Here is a 21,083-nt window from a genome sequence, read left to right on the forward strand (position 1 = left end):
TACAAAAATCAATACTCAGCTAAATATTTTTAGTTACTTATTGGTAGGCCAAGACGTCAAACCCTTTAAAAAATATGGAATGAAAAGAAACACACTCGGAGAGACTTTTTCAAATCTAATACAATTTTTATAGTCGCCACATAGATTTAAAAGAAGCTACAATTTAAAATCATCTTGAGATTTGAGACTTATTAAAGACATGTTCCTATTTACTTGAATCTAAAAAATTTTGATTCTTTATTGTTGTTTGTATAAACGGACTATAAAGTAGCTAAATGTATTTAAGGTTCAAAAAATATATTTCAGTAATTACTTTTAAATAAATAACTTACGTAGTATTCCTTAGACTTATATACTGTTCTGTCGTGTCTGTGTAGACGCGCCATGTTGATCGCCTGGCCGTGTCCACAACCCACCAGCTATCGAAGCCTGCTGATAATGACTTTTGAAGCTCGAACGGACACTGAAATAGATGGATTTATTTAATAACCAATATTTAATGTATTATTAATAAGTTAAGGTTCTTTTTTTAGTATTTTGTTAACTAGCTAATGGTAGGGGAGCCCACGATGCTAAATGGGGATTTACTCGAGCGTCGTGGAGACCTATTGGGTTGCAAAGCTTAGGTGATAAGAAGAAAAAAATGTTATATGATATATACCTTTTCATCGGTGGGGAAAGCGGCTATAGATGTTTAAATATGTAAAAAAAAACTGTTGCATGGACATACTCGAGCGCGTCAGATATTGATAGCATCAATGTCCTACGTATTTTTAATAATGTACGTATGTTAATCTGATCATTTGCATGATGGGGGTGGTTGTACGTAAGGGTTAAAAATGAAAAAAAAAAAAATTAATCGAGCGCGTCAGGTTTTCTAAGGGGGTGTTAAGTGCACCAAAAAAAAAGCTCTCATTCAATAATCTGACGATTTCGATCTGACGCAAACTCGCAGCCATTATTATAATGTGCAAAAAAAATTCGCCATTTTGAAATACTCGAGCGCGTCAGATTAAGATATATATGGTTCAGATTTATATTCTAAACGTACTGTCTCATAATCTGACGATTATCTAGAGGGATTTGCCTGATCTGACAAAAAAAATATTAGAAAAACGGTTCACCCTAAAGGCCATCCCTGCAATTCCATTCCTGGGCGCTTAAAATTGTACTTATGAGCTCGCTGAGTTCAAAGAATTAATATTTCTATGCGTTTGAGTTCTCCCAGCTCGAAAGTCTGATAGAAGTTTCATAGAACACTATTTTTGAAATTTTCAAACCCCAATAACTTTTGAATGGATCAAGCAATATTCTCGCAGTTGACGGCGATCGACGCATTTTTTAAGCTCTAATTATTTAATTTCATCAAAAACGATAATCCGATATGAAATGTCGAAGTTATGTGATAGAAACACTTTTTTCGGTTTTCTTTCGTTCACGATATCTCTCGAACGAATCAACCGATTTTGACCAGTTTGGTGGCGATCGACGTCGTTTTTCAAGCTTAAAGGTGGATTAGTTTTTGAAGTTGATGGATAAAGCCGTTTAAAAGTTATTGCAAAAAAACACTTTCAAAAAAACAAATTGTTATTTTTTTAGATTTTTCAAAATTTCTCAAAATCTATCGGTCCTAATCGGTTCAAATTTACATGAAATCTAATTTTGAGGGAAACGCGGAGAAGGAAATGTAGGCATCACGCAGCTGCACGCGTTTATCGCACAAACTTTATCGACGAAATTTTGTTATTTCGGCTTGCGGAAATCGTCAGATTATATATTTTTCAATATTCTTGAATTATTTCATTCAAAATAAAAAAAAAATAGCTACGCTCGAGAATGTCAAGATGATGTTTTTTTTTTACAACTTTGCTGCCCTCCCCTCTCTTTACGTCACTCTCAAATTGTCAGATTAGTGGAATATACACTTTTTAGGATGTGATTAACTCACACTACCTTAATCTGACGCGCTCGAGAATGTCTGATGATCAATTTTTTTTTACTAATCTGATCCTGTATCCTTCAAGGGCGGCCTTATATATGGGCCTCATATTTGGTGGAGGTACTTAACCGGGTACAAGGTATAGCCCTGTATATTAATCTGCCGCGCTTGAGTAAATCCCGAAATCCCCTCTTGGGCTCCCCTACTATAACTAAAACTAACTTATTGATTATAACTTGTTTTTTTTCTATTTCTTTGTTGTTTCTTACCTGGCTTTGTTAGTGCGGGTTTCAATAAATAAAAATATTTTTAACTTTAACGTACAATTGTCATTATATTCCATTAAGGTAAACTATTTATTTAATTTATTATGCAATTTCCACATTTTTAAGGGATCAACTTCGTATTCGAAAATTATTGTTATAAATAAATAATAAAAAAATAAATATTCATTTCGAATAAAAAGTAAATTTCAATTTATATATATTCAACGGGAAAGTAAAATGTTATAAGCATCATATTTTTGAGTATGAGTAAAAGTAAATGAAACCTTTAATAACAAATATTTAAGCTTGTTTTCAACAATATCACGAAGCTTGCAACTCGAGTTCAAATATTGCTTGCGAATTACGTGTTTGTATCGAGAAAGGTACGTAATTACATAACCGGGTGGATACTCGAAAAGGAGAGGAATTCTCGAGAAACAAGTTACAGGACGAAGTTCTTGCAACAAAAAGTGTATGAAGCAAATTTTTTTGCAGATTATGCGCAGGAGTTGACTGGCGGTAACGCAAAAAATACCGAGTAAAGTATAAAAATAATGTATAAGAGAATTCTCAGGCTTAAGGTTGGCGCAAGTCTTGATTTATTTATACACGTTTACGGGTATAAATCAATGATTTACGAAAAGAAATAAACTTTAATTATAATACGATCAAGGATTCGTAAACATTAGGAACACTAGGAATCATTTTTTATAGAACAGTGAGCAAACAGGCAGGAGTCTCACCTGATGTTAATCGATGCCCATGGACACTCTCAATGCCAGAGAGACCGCGAGTTTGTTGCCAGCCGTTTAAGAATTGGTACACTTTTGTCTTGAAGGAGCCTTAATCGATTCGGAAATACTTGTTGGCAGCTGGTTTTACCTAATGGTGGTGCGCGTCAAAAACTGCTTTAAAAACGGTGTGTTTCTTTATCAGATAAATAAACGTAGCAAGCAATTTCTCTACGCTCGCGTGATCAAAATATTTGACACACATTCCTATTACTTTTAATTACATCTTGCAAACGCAATATTATCAGAGCAGACAACAAAAATTCACTATGATTTATTAAAACTATCAGATATACATTAATCCAGTAAATCGATTGTTATGCAATGATATTAATTTATTAGTAAGAAGTTCCTATTTATGAAATCACATATCATTAGAACGAAACATAATCAAAGATTGATTTGCGAAATACGAATAATATTACATGGCCAAAACAGAATATTTTTTACATGAATAGATTAAATAACGACAAACATGTGTTAGTAATATATATTGTCAAACCTTTGTATTTATTTCCAATTAATTTTAATTGAAACCTTAAAAGCGTTTTAAAATCCCGGGGAAAATTCCAGGACACGTCATCGTAATTACAGTGCATTGCACTATAACAAAGCACGTTTTCCAATGTCCATCAAGAATCTTTCACTCATTATACCTGAGTTTTTGATTTATGCTTGCCGTTTAATTAATGAATCAAGCTTCACTCAATAATGATATCTTATAAGAATTTTAATTAAAGAAAAATAATTATAATTTTAATTAAATTACGAAATAATCCGTTTACAATTATAGTACAAGTACCATTTTGCCAATTTCTTTTCTATTATGTATTATTGTCACGATTATTGTAGCAGCAAAATAAGTTTTTTTTTATTTACATAAATAATTATATTTCATCGATATTCACCAAAATAATTTATGTTGTGAGTTCGAAATCCTTTTATGATATTTTAATGACACATAAATCAATTATATCTAGAACTACAAAATCAATATTTGTCTATATTATAAATTAGTTGCGAGAAAGCGAACACAGATCAACAAAAAATTTAAATGTTACGATTGTAAATAGCCAATTATGACTTACCAAATACTTTATCGCTACATGATAGTCGAAGGTCAATTTGAGAAATCATGCATATAAAGTAAAGGATGTTGGTTGTTAAATAAGAATTTGCCAATGAAGCAAACACGTAATACGATGTAATTCAGAAAAAAATGCCCTAATGATATTATTGTTCATTAAAGGCTTTTACGTACAAAATACATTTTTTTTAATTAATTTAACATTTCGATCTAATCTAATCTAAGACTATTAAGTAATTTAAACTAACTTAATTTAAAAAGGATGTTAACATGAGAAAGTGTTCAATAACACTACTTACATAAAGAGACTTTAAAGGGAAGACTATGCTTTTGTGTTCTATTTTTATTCCACTTACTACTGTTTAATACTAACATGCACTAATTTAAAATGACATAAAACAGTAAAAAATATTCGTTTCATTTTATCCATTTATTATTTCGTATTTCATATATAAATATTGGGATTGGTGATCAATTTATATTTTTATTAATATTTTTTCATCAATGTATGTGATGTATTTGTTATTATTTTAGATACGATCACAAAACAAGTGTACGGCATGGTGAAAATACATTTCTCTAACAAATTTTTCGACGCTTTGGAAGTTTTTTTATTGTTTGGCATCTATAATGTAACTAAATAAATAAACTTCAAACCAGTATTGCCAGCTTACACCTACTGCATGTATGTACGATCAAACTCTTATAAATTTGTATTTGTATTCTCCCATGATTCACGGTTCAATAACAACTAACAGTGGGAATGTTTTATAATAAGCTTACAGTTTGTAAATAGGAACCCATATGTAATGAGTAATAGCAAAACATAAGGTTTTGTGTAGCGTGATAATTATAGTTCGATGGCAATATATTATTGCAAAGAGTTCAGTTTTTATATCATAACTAAGCCTAACTTTTCTAAATAAATATTATATTATTTCATTATTCAACATTACATTTATCCCAAATATGTTTTGAGATATTTTCCTACTAGTGTCAATAAAGATAACGATTAATTAAAAATAATATTCATGCTGTGAGAAAGATAACGACCCGTTTTCCTTAAGTTTTGAATAGAACAAACCACGTTATTTAAATATTTACTTATGACATTTCTATCGTATAATATTTGCGTGGAATTTTGTCAATCATTCACAGACATACTTCCAAAGATCCTTCAACGTACATTTAACATTGTCATCGTAGGAAATTAAAACAGAATAATTTACACCCGTAAACTAGGAAATGTCTTTGGCGTTCGGTATAATTCAATTTCCGAGTTACATTAAATAGAAAGTGAATATAACAAAAAACTACTGTTATCATAAATATCTCAGTTATCATAATTGCCTTGGCAATTAGGAGAAATAGAAAACCGAATCGATCTCGACACGACTTTAAATGCGTGAATCAACAATGAGGCTTCGAAATTTGAATCGGATGAAAAATATATGCGGAATTGCAATTTTACTTAAAGAAAATTGATGGTAGATTAGGATAACGAGTTGGCCGTGAACAACCCTAAGTTGATGAGTACGTAAAGAATGATACTCCGGTGGGGTCGGATATCCGTCCCATTGGAGTATGAGAGTTATGGAATATGAAGTGCACTTGCGTCTGCGCACTTATATCATATAATATCTGCATAATTTAAAAATACCTAGCAAACGAAACTATATTAATAGTATTAACAAAACTGTATTAAAACGAATTATATTTATCTTTATTTTCTATACGATTATGTACGTTAAATTGTCATTTAGGTTGTGAGGTGATTTATCTTAGTTGCCAAAGAAATTGGAGATAATCTTTGGGGATTGCTTGCTGATTACTCGCTGATAATCACATAGCAAAAGAGTTTACAATCTACTTAAAAACTACATTCAAAACATCACAATTATTGGCTGAGCCATTTCGGACGCGAGCAACTAGATACTGCTAACACACTGGATACACTACCTTTCTGTTTTGTTAAAATAATTTGTATTTATATTATGTTATTTGTTTCATACGTAAAATATTAATCAGAAAAGAGAACTAAAAAATAAAACTCGTCTTAAAGTAACACAAAAAGAAGTATTGATTATTAATAAAGTAGGCACGAGTGATATTTGTTACATACTATTTCTTTAGTTACAAAAACACACTTGGTTAGATTTATATCAAGAGGCAATACCAAAGTGTTTACATCTGTTCATACGAAGGTTACAGGTTCACAAACCTATCAATAGACTATTGAAGTAGAAATAGTTTGTTTATTGTAGGACAAATACTGAGTGTTACAAATGTTAAGTAATATAACGCAGGCCGATTCTGGCCTTGTTGCATATGACCATGAAGTTTTGGAGTACATATACAGGTCAAATATATTAATAATCCTCGCGTGCAATAATATATATATATTGTAAATTATTAAAATATTTATGCGGCTTTAGCGTGGCGGAGTAACAAACTAAAATACATTAGCTTATTATTTTTACGACTGTAAAGATTAAGAAAACAGCTTTCTCTTTATGTGTTAACTGATTTGTTTGATATTAACCATTTACGTGTTATAAGACAGCCCTTAATTGTTCTATATAGTTTTATAGTTTTACTAGCAAAAACATACACTTATTTTAACAGTACATAATTTACGTACCCTAAAGCAATCATCAGACACGCTATAGACAGCAACACTCCTGTCAGTCTCCGCAACAACATACGCCTGGTCCATCATCAGGGCACTGATATTAAGACCCTGGTGCTCCTCAACCCCAGGGTCCTCCATCCAGGAGCGCACCACATCCTTGTACCACTGCCAAGTGTCATTCGCGACCGTTGAGTCATTCATTTTTATTACGCGTATAACATTATCAAGCGTCTAAGCCGTGAGAGATGCGGACTGGAACTGCCGGTACGACCGGTGTCCACGCGTTTTGTGATGCTTTCTAAGAAAAAAGAACTGCAAATGATTGCTCGCGTTGTTTTCTCGCTAGGAAAAATTTCGAAATCAATTCAAGATTTGTTTTCCGGTTTTTTCTTCTATGATAAATAATCGTGTAGGTTACTATTACAGTAATATTTATTCCATGTTACATATATACCAAAAATAACTTATATCATTAAATTATAATTTCCATGGACTTAAAGTCATATGCCCCCAAGTGGGGCAGAGCCCCAAAACCAGCCTGATCAGATCTGATCAGCATTCTTGATTTCAGTCCACGTCATTCCAGCTTCCTTCGACTCTGCAACGGTGCTTCGTTGCCAGGTCTGTTTTGGGATATTTTGTTACACTATTGTTACTAACAGAGTAGACTGTAATTAACGTAATAATTAAATAACTTTGATTACGGTTGGCATTTTCAATCGTATTCAAAACGACTTCAAAAACCTTTTAACCGTTTATTTTATAGACGTTAATTAATGAACAAACCTTTTTATAAATTTGACGAAAATATGTTATTTTAGTCTTTGGGATTGATTTGTTCCAGTTCAAACAATTTGTATGACTCAAAAACTTAAACTAAAAAGAGTGGCGGAATGTTTCTTGCCAGTTCTTCTTGCCCACTCTACACCATTGACTTACGAACTGGTAGTAAATGTAAATTTAGAACTAATTTAATTTCTTTTCTGATATTAATAAGTGTACTTGTTAACCTATATGATATACTATATATAATATACTTATATTGATTTAACTTGACTTAAACAAAATAGCGTTTAAAATCAGTTCGGTACATAATTTTATAAAGATATTGTAGCATAAAGTTTGAATATTCATTGGTTTATTATTATCAGGCGTTTATTATATCATATGTGTTGTATTCACGCACAATGTAAACCCCAATGTCGCGTGCAGCGTACTTAACGGCCATAATATGAAATACACGCTGGCCTTAACAATTATCAGTCGACCTTCCATATTTAAGAAACTTCATCAGTAGGCCATTTCTGTTCTCATTTAAACGTCGTCTATTTGGTAATATGTTAATTTTATTTCTAACTGTGAGTTTTGTTTTTGTAACGGCAGACGATGGCCCGCCTGATGGATTCATGTCAGATTGTAAGTTATTTGTATATAAATAGTACATCGTTAAATCTATCTCGGAAATAGGATTGCTTAAATCAGAATTTATTTTCCCGTAATACATTTAATGTCTAGAGGTATTTTGAAAATTAATTGGTGGCATGTTTAAGTCAAGTTGCTTCTTTATGCATACCTGGAGTAATGGAGAGAATTTCAGTTTGTAAAGGCCCACTTCGAGTATTTAATATGTGCAAATACAAAAAGAATAAATCAAATAAAATTAGAATAAATAGATTTTTCATTAATTAGAATTATCACAGTTTTAAATTATTTTAAAGACACTAATTTTTACACAGTTTTATCTCTAGAAATATCCATCTTATTTCCGTAAGATGGAATTAGTATAGTTTGTTTGGGTATGTATAGGTTTATATAAAGCTGATTAAATATTGTCAGGTCCCGGTATGACTCGTAACACAACCATGTCAGAGGAGACAAAGGATTCCTTAACAGTGCTGGTGATGCGGCCATCTGACAATTGGTTCGGTCATGATGATGCAACCTGCAAACTGAGCATTGCAGGTGCGGCCTGTGTAGAAAAAAATATTGACTTGAAGAAGCAAGTTTTGGTAATGTATATTGAACACATCGACTCCCAATTATTACTATAGTCGACCTTTTTACATACACCTTTTGAGTTTGGGCCTCAGATTTCTGTATCCGTTCCGTGATTATTTCTAATGAGAAATTGGTTAAGCTTCTGTGCCTGACACACTATCAACTTTTTGAGTCGAAGCCATGTAGTTCGGTTTCCTTAAAATATTTTTCGATCACCGTACTAGCAAAATTTGTAATGCTCACAGACAGAAGTCCATTGGGGTGAACGTGGATGGAACCTATGACCTTAAGGAGAGTAGCAAGTAGTAGCAACTAAGCCAACACTGCTGTAGAAGGTTTTTTTTAATTTGAAACTACAGTAAGATGCGGTCTGTTAAAATTTTATTTTATTACCGTCAACTTAAAGTGGCCATGCGTTAGCCATTTATATCGTTTACACGAAATGCTTAACCACAGCATGAAATATGACAAAATATTTATGTGCCTATGACCCACATAATTTATTTGTTTTTATTTTACATTTAGGTACAAAAACAGAAAACAGATTGATAACATACATACAGTTATTACACACTAAACAACATTTGAAAATCTGAATTCCAATTAAATCTGTACACAGCATTTTACACTAAATATCAACTAAACAACATACACGTATTAAACTGAATGGCAAAAAAAAAGAAAAGAAAATATATATATACATTAATTAATTCAAATTAGTAATTAAGGTTGCAAGTATTTACCATGAACTATCTTTTTAAATTTACAAATATTATTGTGAAAAATATCAACTTCAGTACACACAGCATTCTAATATTTGCACATTCTAACGAGCGGATCATTCTGGGACACATTGTTATCAGTCATAGGTATCATAAATAATTCCTGGATGCGCACAGAACGCGTCGGTACCTTGATTTCTAGTCTCTCTAAAAGGCAGGAAGGTATCAAATGAGCCATTTGCTATTTTATATAAATTGCACAGGTCGCTCATCCACCTCCTCCTTTCAAGACTTACCATTTGAAAGTGGGCAAGACGCTAATAATCACAATAATCTTGCCTTTGTGTATTTCAACATGAATTTATTGTTCCCGCGTGTTTTTATATAATCCAAAGAAAATTGTATTAACAACACCGATTAGTTCTCGTACGATACAAAAGGTACTTATTAAAGTATCTTCACTAATATATTGTCTTATTAAAATCCTTTTTATAATTTTACATCTTCAGGTGATGATTAGTGGTTACCTCGACGCATCCTTCTCGCCAATCGTCCAAACGATAGTGAAGCCATACCTCGAGCGCGGAAAAAATATCATTGTTGTGGAATTATTCCCTATACTTGTGCGGACCTATCCTATGTGAGAAAAATATTTATATTTATGACTATAAAATCTATCAAATACAAGCTAGGGTAGAGATTCAGAGTCGAGGCAAACGTGAACCATGAATTCCGACTAACAAAATTCAATAAGTTTTTAAGGATTATGTATGCCCATCATCATCTAATTTTAGGTAAGAGGCCCATAGACTCTCACGCTGTCATAAGGCTCGCAAGTGCATCGCCCATATTTCATTATTTTAAGGATTGGTACGCCCCGTTTTTGACATAGAGGAGTGGTATTTAGCGTAAAGTTTAGACTCTTTTTCCGATTTTTGCCTAACAGAGTATTAGGCAAAAAAACATATTTGTTAGCGGTAATTTTTTTTTTGATGTGTAAGACTAAGACATCATGGAAAATACGATCTAGCCAAACTTAAGACATTTAAGTAATTTATGTCAAAGCTAACTTACTAAAAAGGATTTTTAACAATGAAGAGCGTATGGAAACCGTTTTTCAGTCCTAACAATATATTTGGTGAGAATTCCAATATAGTTTAAACATGCTTTACATGTAATTGGTACTTATTAATCAATTATTATCTTTCAGAGCCGCGCGTATGACGAAACCACTTGGTCTGATCCTTGGTGAATTCATGGCGGAATTAACTCGAAAAGGTCTTCGGCCAGAGAATTTAGAAATGCTTGGAGGGAGTTTAGGAGCTTACTACGCCGCAACTAAGTACCATCAACTTACGAGCTATAAACCAGCTAGATTAACTGGTGAGTGGAGAAACATTAATATATTGAGATTAGCATAATTGTTCGGGTTTTCAATATGTAAGAATAATTTAATTCATATCTAATAGTTTGTAAATTAATAATAGCTACAATTTTTATGGTATTTTACTTCTAAACAGTTTATTGTAATTCACATTATTTCAACATTTTCTGAAGATTCTAGGACGAACTGTCTATTTATCTATAAAATGTCTACAAAAGTTGTAAATCGCAATTTTAGTGTGTTATATAAAACATTACTCAAATGTGAATACATTTTGTGAAGATCTTGTTCATTATGGTTAATATTCATGATGATTTAACTGTTCAGAACCAGTGCTTCTACTTTATGTTTCAAGGTATGTAGTTTTATGTAGAAATCTTGTGTTTGTAATTAAACTAAGTACTACTAAATCTGTGTGTCCTCAAACAGATTCGAGAATGATTTAGATTTATTTACATTATGAATTAGATGACTTTTTGTTTCTATTTTTATGTGTGTTAAAGACAACGTCTGTCACTAGTATTAGATATATGATATTTTTTCTATACAGCTCAGCTACATTAGCCATTTATAAAATAAAAAAAGTAACAATAATAATATTATACATGTAGTATTGGAGTAATCTTTGGCGAAATAAATAACCAAAAAATATGTGTCTTGTTGTTAATAGGTCTAGATCCAGCCGGTCCATGTTTCCGTAGCCTTCCACGTGAAGAACGCTTCAACTCAGGCGCAGCCCATCGCGTTGACGCCCTCCACACAAATATCGATGGATTCGGTATAGCTGACGCCGACGCACACATTGACTTTTACGCAAATGGAGGTAAATGTCAACGAAATTTTTAAAATACCCGTCGTAATCACTACACGTCCTAGATTTCTATGGAAAGCGCAATTGGTAGCCGTTGTATGGCGACGATCCACTGATTTATTTACTTGAAGTATGTATTGGAGTTTGCTTAGCAATATCGTGATCCTTTCAAAATAAACGATCAACATCTTTAATAGAGACTTGCCTAACATGCATTTACGAAAGCCGTTATATACTTCACTGAGGGAATTAGACATTTGCCTGGTGTATAATATGTCTATTTTGTTCCTCATAACAGAAAGAAAAAAAAATCTTTATTATACATAATAGAAAAGGATATTTAGTTAAAAAGAAAGTGCACTAGCCCCAACACAAGGATTCCCTGTGCAGTGGGCAGCTAGTCTCTTCTTTTGACATGACGACACTGGATAATTATTTCTACATAACACTTACATTTTAAACTATTGTTGCACGATAAGAATATATTCTGTTTCAGTATAGGACAGGTTGAGATGTTGTATAAGATTATTAGTGACTGTATAATGTTTGTAAACTCTTAATGAAAATTTTGTTTTGGTTAAATATGAAGCCTCTGAAAAGCATTGCGTATTAAATTTATTACGTCCGTATTTGTATCCAGGACCTCGCAGATAGTACCAGACAATGCTCAACGTAAGGCGTCGTTCTTGAATAAAACTTTCACTTGCTTACTTTTTCTAGGCACAAGTTGTTACGTATTACTTTGTAACGACTTGTGGTCTAGACCTTGCTGATTATGACTTCAGCTTTCTCTGAACACTTCCTGTTACAATTTTAGGAGAGTACCAACCATACATGATGGGGAATTTCATCATGCCATGTTTCCTGTTCTGCAGCCACGTGAGAGCTGCAATCTACTGGATGGTTGCTAACGAAAACCCAGACCAGTTTTTGGCAGTACAATGTGCCACGTTAAACCACGCCCGTCATGGAAAATGTTACGAAAAAATTACAAGCAATGTTCTAGGACCAAACACGAATTTCACACGCCCGGGAATCTATTACCTTCCTACAACTGACAATTCACCTTATTACCTGGGTGATAAGGGCCTTAAAGAAAGAAAATATGGCGTAAACAGTTATTTGTTAAAAATAGCACCAGATAAAGATCTTGTATTATATATTGACTTTTATTTCCCTCACGTCATTAAACCATCCAAGGATACTTAAAAGGTCGAGATTTCAGGTAATTCACTTGTTTAAAAGCTAGTTGACATTCAATTACTATATTGTTTGCCTTGGCTTAGTAGTTGGCATACGACTGCAGCACATAGGGTCTCAGGTTAAAATCCTGGGTGGAATCTTTCTAGATTAGAATAGAGAAAATTAGCACTGTGGCGAACTTAGTGTTCTTATTTCCGATTGCCATAATTGAGGCACAAGGAAATCTACTTGTCAAAAACATTTAAAATCATATAGTAGATTAGTAGTGCTTAGTTTTTACTAAGCGGTAATAAAAGCGTTAAAACGGTTACCGGCGATACACAAAGAAAGTTAACGCGTAAATAAAACAAAGAATTATATCGCAGCAGTTTATTAAATATGAAAATGCAACAAATTATTATGTCTCGTTTACGCGTTGCAGAAAAATTGATACAAAATCTATCTAAAGTATGTACACATTAGTCATCAGTCGGTGCTCAATGTTAAAGCAATTTGAGCAAATACTGGAAGCATATAATATTAGGAACGATGGATGCTCAGGTCAACGTCTATGGTATACTTTTCTCGGCCGGTGGTGGCTCTAGTTGGAACTACCGTCGCCATTTTGTTGCGTACAATAAATAACTTTACTATCTACACACATCTAGTAAAAACCCAACAAAATGTATGTATAAATATAATATATATGTAATATTTTTTTTCCTTGCATTATTACAATGGCAAAGTTTATTTTCGAACGATTCCGATTGCTGAACTTAAAAGATATTATATTAATAGTCCAGGCAACAAAACCTATCATATCAGTTGTTACTAAGTTTGTGTCACATTTATTAAAACCCAGAACTATATTTTCTAGATAATACTATACACTGTATTAAGACATTTAAATAAATTATAAAGTTCGCCTGCACGACTTCAAATTATTTCCCTTATAATTTTTATTTACTGGCAATACTAATACCCATGACAGCGTCCTTTTACCGGCCAAGAAAAGTATGGGACACTGAACAAACGAACAACATTAATGGTATCGCTACCTCGGAGTTACCATTTTACCTTTGTTTTCCTATTTACCGTCTTGTATGAAGTATGATTATTTAATCGTGCCATACTTGTAATACGCTTGTGATGTCTATATCGCCTATCTGAAATATAGGTGCTAACAGGAAGGGTATTTAATGTGGGTACAAAATTATCCATACAAGGATTACTCAAATATACAGTATGTTTAATTAAAAAATAATGTTTTAATTACACTTTCAAAACCTGACATAAGAGACCGATTAAGGGATTAATTGAATCTTAATCACATTTTGCAAACACTTCACACTTTCAATGAAATTAGCCATCTAGACTGTTTTATTAAATAAAAATGTTCAAGTTTAACATTCGCTAATGCTTACATATGCAAATAGTTCTTAATAATTTTACTGGCCTTTCAACTTACAGTAATAAATAAGCGACTTAATTTAGTTAAAACATAAATACAACTTTGATAGTTTAATAAACAATACTACTGATTAATGAGCGACATTACACACGAAATCATTGATTATAATTTAAATAAATTTATCAATAAATAAAATACATTGGAGAAATAAATAAACGCTACTTTTATTCAACTTTATGTTATTACTTTTATTTGATTGATAATCGAGGAGGCCAGAGCCTCACTTTCTCATTTGAATGACAATTTAAATATACATTTAAACACAAACTACTTGTGTATATAACACCTTATGCACTATCACCCAACTCAATAAGACAGTAATACAAGTTTGACGTCCATTGAATAATGCACCTTAGCACCAAGCAATATATACTAAATTTCAATACAGCAAAACTTCTGGTTTATTTGTGCTATATCATCCATCGTTCCTTTATAAGTATTAAGCACAAATACTGCACATCAAAATAGGCTTTGCAATGCATAACGTGAAATTCACCAGCTGTCACTGTCAAGATTGACACTTGACACTGTTCAAAACTTGGCACTGACAACTGGCATTGTTCAAGACATGACAGTTTCACATCTGACAATGGTCAAGACTTGACACTTGACAGCGACCAAATAGACGAATCGCCGAAACTATGACAATAAATAATCATCTAAAAATATCTATATAGTTATAATATACGATATTAAAAACATCTTCACACCATTCAGATCTCAATACTACTTCTATAAGCTATATGTCGATTACGATATGTTCAATAAATAGCAAGTACATTTATAAAATACATTTGATATGAAACTATTTGATAATAATGTTTCACAATTTTATCTACTGATGTTATTTATATAATAGGAATAAAAACACATCATTCACATTCCACTCTTAAACCCTTTACGTTTTTTGTGATATTTTTTAATAATTTTATTAGTATTACATAATATAGGAAAAAGCAATATATTATCAGCACCAATAAACAATACTACTGATGTATAAGCGACTTTACACACGAAACTATTAAATTTATTTAAATTATAAAAAAATATATATAATTTAAATAAATTTATAAAAAAATAAAATACATTGGAAAAATAATTAAACGCTTCTTTTATTCAAATGGTCGTTTATGTTTATCAAATTCATTTTCAGATATATAGGCAATAAAAATCGTTGCAAATTACTGATTCATTGCACTTTATATATAGGTATAATTGAGTTGAATTCCAATCTGATAAGGTATCACATAAATCATAATTTTTGGAATGTAAAATTTCAAGAACCCACATACAATTTCGATACAACATTATGTATCTTTCACCTTTATCAAAAAAAAAATCTCACGCGCATTACTGCGTACGTTTGCAATATGCGTACGTAAACCATGAAGCACAAGTTCATACAATTTTAACATTCGATAGACCCGAATGCTCCCAAAACACATGACAAAGAAATGTTAAAGTTTACCGGTCTATATAACCGACCATATTTGCTACAAATAGTTTTTAAGGAAATTTCCTAAATCTTACATGATGCGTACAAAAGGGCTGATTTAAATTTTAAAAAAAAAACAGAAGTATTGTAAAAGAAAATACCGATATAAACTAAAATTTCCAACACATTAGCTACCATTTCTATCTAAAAAAAGTCCGTACTCCACAAAGCGGAGCGAGCGAGTACTAGCTACCGAGGTATGTACTCCAGTGGGTACCAGGCCACCGTTTCTTGCCTTAAAGGCAGGGAACCTAAAGGTATCACCACACCACCCAAAAACTGATTCTCCTGTAACGAATCGTAATGCCAAACAGTGGCTTGGAGACTTCTGTTCTTGATAACGTCCAGGGGTAAGCGATATTCTAACATCTCCATAAATGATGGGTGCGAGTTGCGTTTGAGCACGCGCGTTTTGCGTTTCGTCTCTTTGGTGGGGTCTGGGACTAGGTATACCTGAAGTCGTAGAAAGAAATTCAGAATATTGACAAACAATGCATAATGTATATGCTTCATCCTTAAGATGTCATGAATTATACAAATTATAACAATGACCGAAATGTTACAGAATCAAATGTATAAGTTTTATAAGTGGACTTAAAAGAAATATGTCATATTTAGTGCATTTTGTTATCAATCATTGTCCGAGTCAGGGAAATCCCCGCAAGTTTTATGAGAGAGGTAAAAATAAATTCTTATTATCTATATTACAAGTGAACTTATCAATATACCTTAAATTCGTTAAATATTTGATAGAAATTAAATAGATTTATGTATGAAATATTCTTCTGTACATAGTATATATTCAGATAGTACAGATTCATAATGAAGAAAAGATTAGCTATGGAATGTTTAAAAAATACCTTGACATAGGGATTGGGCGGCAATCCCTGAGGCGTGACAGCCAACGACTGCGCATGCAGTATCAGCACTGACAGAACTCCACCCGTATATTGAACTGACAGCTTCAAAGATCCCGAACCACTGCTTTCCACTTCCGCCGTCTCACCTGGAATTGAATTAATGATAATAATAATGTTTTTATTTAGATTACGCATGGCCTGAATATTTGAGTAAAAATAGCCGATGTAATGTTCTTGACGTATCGGATATAAACAAAAGAAAGAGAGCATGATCAATCGAAGAAATTTCAGAACAATGTTATGTATGTATATGTTCAAAGATCAGAAAATATCAAGATCAGAGAAATTTTAATTAGAAAGCTGCAGACGCACAAATTTGTTTATTTATTAAGTCTACAACATCATACATATTACGAAATCTACTGATAATTTTATAAAATCTTCTATCTAATATGAACGACAATATAATATGTAAACATAAGTTTTGCAAAAAATAGGAATTAAAAAAAATACAATTTAGAACATAAACAAGATAAGACAAATACACAATAAAATAAAATTACCAAGAATGTTGGTACTAAAGCAGAGAATTATTTCTTGTAGAAAACTTTGTTTCATTTCTATGTTAATTATAATTTACCCAATTGCATGAAAAATTTTGTTGAAAGACTAATTATTTATTTATTTAGTACTCCTACAGCTAACATAAATTATATATATTTACAAACAAATACACTTAAAATATAGCCAAAGATGGAATACATGATACATTTTACAACAAAAAGATTTATAAACAACAAACAACAAAAAAGGAACAAACAAACAAAGTATTTAATACATTTAACTTATTGTGATTTAATTTAAATAACTAAGCCTAATTGGTGTAAAAGTGTGGGTATGTACGTGATGGTGTGTATGTGGGGTGTGCTTATGATGTAGGTGATTTTACGCTATGGATATTCTTCATACACTTTTTAACACCATTCCGCATAAACAAGTCAAGGCCTAAATAGTGGTCATTGTATGTCCTAATTAACATAACTCTAGAATATAAATATAAATAAGCGGAAAATACGCTATATTACCTCTTCTCATCCTTTGTGGTTCGACATCCTGTTGGTCCCTCAAAAGTGGATGGAAGAATGTGTAGACGAGGTCCGAGTGTGCTATTTCGTCTGCTAGGTTGAAGAGTGACGTCAGAAATGCTTGGACATCGCCGAAACGTCTCTCCGCCACTTGACGGATGTTTGAGCGACCCACGTGTAGACCGGAGGGTAAACTGACAATAAAAAGTCACATGTGACTGTATGTACCTTATACGATTATTGTTAATCTTGGTATATTTTTTTTTGAGAATTTTTCGTAATTTGATTCTGTTTTGACTCATGCACGTTACATTGCTAAGTTCTTTCATGTTACATCGATTAACTAAATATTATTTTTACACTAGTGACCCGCCCCAGCTTCGCACGGGTGCAATGCTGATGAAAAGCAGGTTTTGATTATGTATTGTTATTTCCGTCGCTGGAAAGCTTCGATAATATACGCGTTCGATCGCTGCTAAATTAGCTGTAATGGGCTGTATAGATCTATATTAAATGAACAATGTATTCAAGGTATTTAATTGGCTAAGGATTAATGGTGTATTGGTTAAAATTGTTAAACTGATAGTTTGTAACAGGTTATGGGCCCAGACGCCCGGATAGAAATAGGGAAGTAGGATTTATAAAGTGATAGGCATCACGTTGATGCAAATTGATTTCGTGATACGTCGCGACGTCATTAACTTTTCAGCTTACAATGGCGGACCCCCGTTTTGCTCAAATTGATCGTTTGGCGGGCCGTGATAATTATCCTACATGGAGTTTCGCGGTGAAAACCTTTTTAGAGCATGAAGATTTGTGGAAATGTGTCGAGACATCGGGCATGGCTTTTACGAAGACCGAAGATACGAAGGCAAGGTCAAAAATAGTCCTTCTAGTTGACCCTATGAACTATGTTCATATCCAGGATGCCACCACGGCTAAGGAGGTATGGGATAACCTGAGAAAGGCTTTTGATGACTCCGGCTTGTTGAGGAAGGTAGGTCTTCTGCGAGAACTAATTACAACAGATCTGGAAAGTTGTGGTAGTGTTGAGAACTATGTCAACAAAATCATCACATGTGCACACAAGCTTCGTAATATAAAATTCATTGTAGATGATGAGTGGCTCGGCACATTATTATTAGCCGGGTTACCAGAGTCATATAGTCCTATGATTATGGCTATGGAAAGCTCAGGTGTGTCCATCACTGCTGATTTAGTTAAAACAAAGATTTTACAGGATGTAAAGTCTCCGGACAACTCATCTGTTTTTTTTTCAAATTTCTACAAAGGCAAGGCAAAGAATAGTAAATGTTCAGGTTCTAAAGCAAATAGTAAAGGTCCCAGGTGCTTTAGGTGCAATAGGCATGGTCATTTAGCCAAATTTTGTGCCTCAAACAGCTCAAATCAAAAGAATAAGTCTGAAACTATTAATACTTCTTCTAGCTATGTTGCAGCGTTTCCAGCCTCACCAGGCCTAGAGAGTGGATGCTAATACATTGATTCAGGAGCTGCAATGCACATGACAAACAAGAGAGATTGGCTTTATGACTACGGACCTGCTTTAGTAACAAACATTAAAGTTGCAGACAACAAAATATTAACAGTAAAAGGCTGTGGTAAAGTAAATATAGAAACATATGATGGTGAAAGTGAATTAAAAATTGGTACAATACAAGTAAAAAATGTTTTATATGTGCCAGATTTGGCTGTTAATCTTCTGTCAGTCCGCCAAATGACACAGAATAACTGTCAAGTAAAATTTAGTAAGAATACATGTAATGTTTATAAAGAGTCTAAATTAATTCTCACTGGATATATAAAGAACAATTTATATGTGGTTCATAATGAAACTTATGCTTTGATGTCATCTGTACATCTATGGCATCAAAGGATGGGTCATCTAAATTATAATGATCTTCAGAAACTTAATGAGTCTACAGATGGAGCAGATATAGAATCAAGTAGAGAAGAGCTATGCCTACCTTCCTCTGTCAGAATGAAATTGAGAAATCTATTGAGCCAGATCCTGAAACATTGGAGCAAGCCTTGCAATGTGAAAACTCACAAAAATGGATAAGTGCCATGGATGATGAATACAATTCATTATTGGAAAATAATACATGGACTCTGTCAAAACTCCCTTATGGAAGGGTTGCTATTCCCTGCAGATGGGTATTTAAAACTAAATTAGATGGCGATGGAAACGTCACAAGATATAAGGCGAGGTTGGTTATAAAAGGTTATCAGCAGAAACAATATATAGATTACAATGAAGTCTACGCACCTGTTGTGAGATTAAGTTCCATTAGATACCTGCTTGCAATAGCAGCTAAATATCAGCTCAAGATAGAACAGCTGGATGCTGTCACAGCATTTTTACAGGGTGACATAGATGTGGAGCTATACATGTCACAACCATCCAGATATGATAATGGGACAAAAGAAGTTTGCAAATTGAATAAATCAATATATGGTTTGAAGCAAGCCAGTAGAACTTGGAACAAAAAGCTTGATAATTTTTTGAGTAGTATTGGATTTTCAAAATCGAATGTAGATCCTTGTGTCTACTATAAATATGAAAATGAACATGTTATGTTTATAACTATATATGTTGATGACATTTTGTTGTTTCACAACTGTCAGGAGTCAGCAAACAATATAAAAGCAAAAATGAAGAATAATTTCAAAATGAATGAGCTTGGAATTGCTTATTGTTATATTGGACTTCGTATTTCATACAGTTCAGAAGGAATAGCCATTGATCAAACTAGGTACATAGAAAATACATTAAGGCGTTTTGGTATGGAACAATGTAACTCAGTAGGAACTCCAATGGAACCGAATATAAAGTTTTCAAGTTCTGAAAAATTTGAAAGTATACCTTACCAGGAAGCCACTGGCTGCTTATTATACATCTCACAAGGAACAAGGCCAGATATATGCTATGCAGTGCATACATTATGTCGATATAATAGTTCTCATACAGAAGAGCATTGGAATGCTGTTAAGAGGTTATTTCGATACTTACAAGGTACAAAGTATCTACAGCTTGTATACAAAAGTAATGTTGATGAAGAAATCACTGGATACTCAGACTCTGATTGGGCTTCCTGTACTGAAGACAGAAAATCATGTACTGGATACATTTTTAATTTCCAGGGTGCAGCGATATCTTGGAATTCAAAAAGGCAGCAAACTGTTGCCTTGTCCACTACTGAGGCAGAGTATATGGCGCTCTCAGCTGCTACTCAAGAAGCTATGTGGCTGAGACAGTTGCACTGTGAACTGTGGCCTTCTTTAAAGGTTACACCTATTACTTTGTACTGTGATAATCAAAGTGCTATTAAACTTACAGGT

The 21,083-nt window shown here is 32.9% G+C and overlaps 3 protein-coding genes across 4 annotated transcripts in view; 1 reads left to right on the forward strand and 2 right to left on the reverse strand.

Moving 5' to 3' along the window:
- The window catches only part of LOC110994491 (heparan-alpha-glucosaminide N-acetyltransferase), a 24,748-nt gene extending 17,748 nt beyond the window's left edge, over positions 1-7,000 (reverse strand). Inside the window, exons 1-2 of the mRNA XM_045632084.1 lie at positions 6,725-7,000; positions 333-463 (exon numbers count right to left, since the gene is read on the reverse strand). Coding sequence (XP_045488040.1) covers positions 333-463; positions 6,725-6,916 — 323 coding nt within the window. The 5' untranslated portion in view covers positions 6,917-7,000. The remainder of the gene's footprint in view (positions 1-332; positions 464-6,724) is intronic.
- Positions 1-12,839, forward strand: part of LOC110994497 (lipase member H-like) — a 17,903-nt gene extending 5,064 nt beyond the window's left edge. Inside the window, exons 2-6 of the mRNA XM_045632054.1 lie at positions 8,552-8,724; positions 9,945-10,075; positions 10,646-10,818; positions 11,490-11,642; positions 12,448-12,839. Of these exons, the coding sequence (XP_045488010.1) occupies positions 8,560-8,724; positions 9,945-10,075; positions 10,646-10,818; positions 11,490-11,642; positions 12,448-12,839 (1,014 nt within the window). The 5' untranslated portion in view covers positions 8,552-8,559. The remainder of the gene's footprint in view (positions 1-8,551; positions 8,725-9,944; positions 10,076-10,645; positions 10,819-11,489; positions 11,643-12,447) is intronic.
- A 348-nt stretch (positions 12,840-13,187) lies between these two features.
- Positions 13,188-21,083, reverse strand: part of LOC110994508 (phosphatidylinositol 4-phosphate 3-kinase C2 domain-containing subunit alpha) — a 38,648-nt gene continuing 30,752 nt past the window's right edge. For both annotated transcript variants that reach the window (XM_045632051.1, XM_045632052.1), the window contains exons 30-32: positions 17,724-17,917; positions 16,639-16,784; positions 13,188-16,231 (exon numbers count right to left, since the gene is read on the reverse strand). In XM_045632051.1, the coding sequence (XP_045488007.1) occupies positions 15,968-16,231; positions 16,639-16,784; positions 17,724-17,917 (604 nt within the window). In that variant the 3' untranslated portion in view covers positions 13,188-15,967. The remainder of the gene's footprint in view (positions 16,232-16,638; positions 16,785-17,723; positions 17,918-21,083) is intronic.

Source organism: Pieris rapae, chromosome 18, assembly GCF_905147795.1.
Source record: "Pieris rapae chromosome 18, ilPieRapa1.1, whole genome shotgun sequence".
Lineage (NCBI taxonomy): Eukaryota > Metazoa > Arthropoda > Insecta > Lepidoptera > Pieridae > Pieris > Pieris rapae.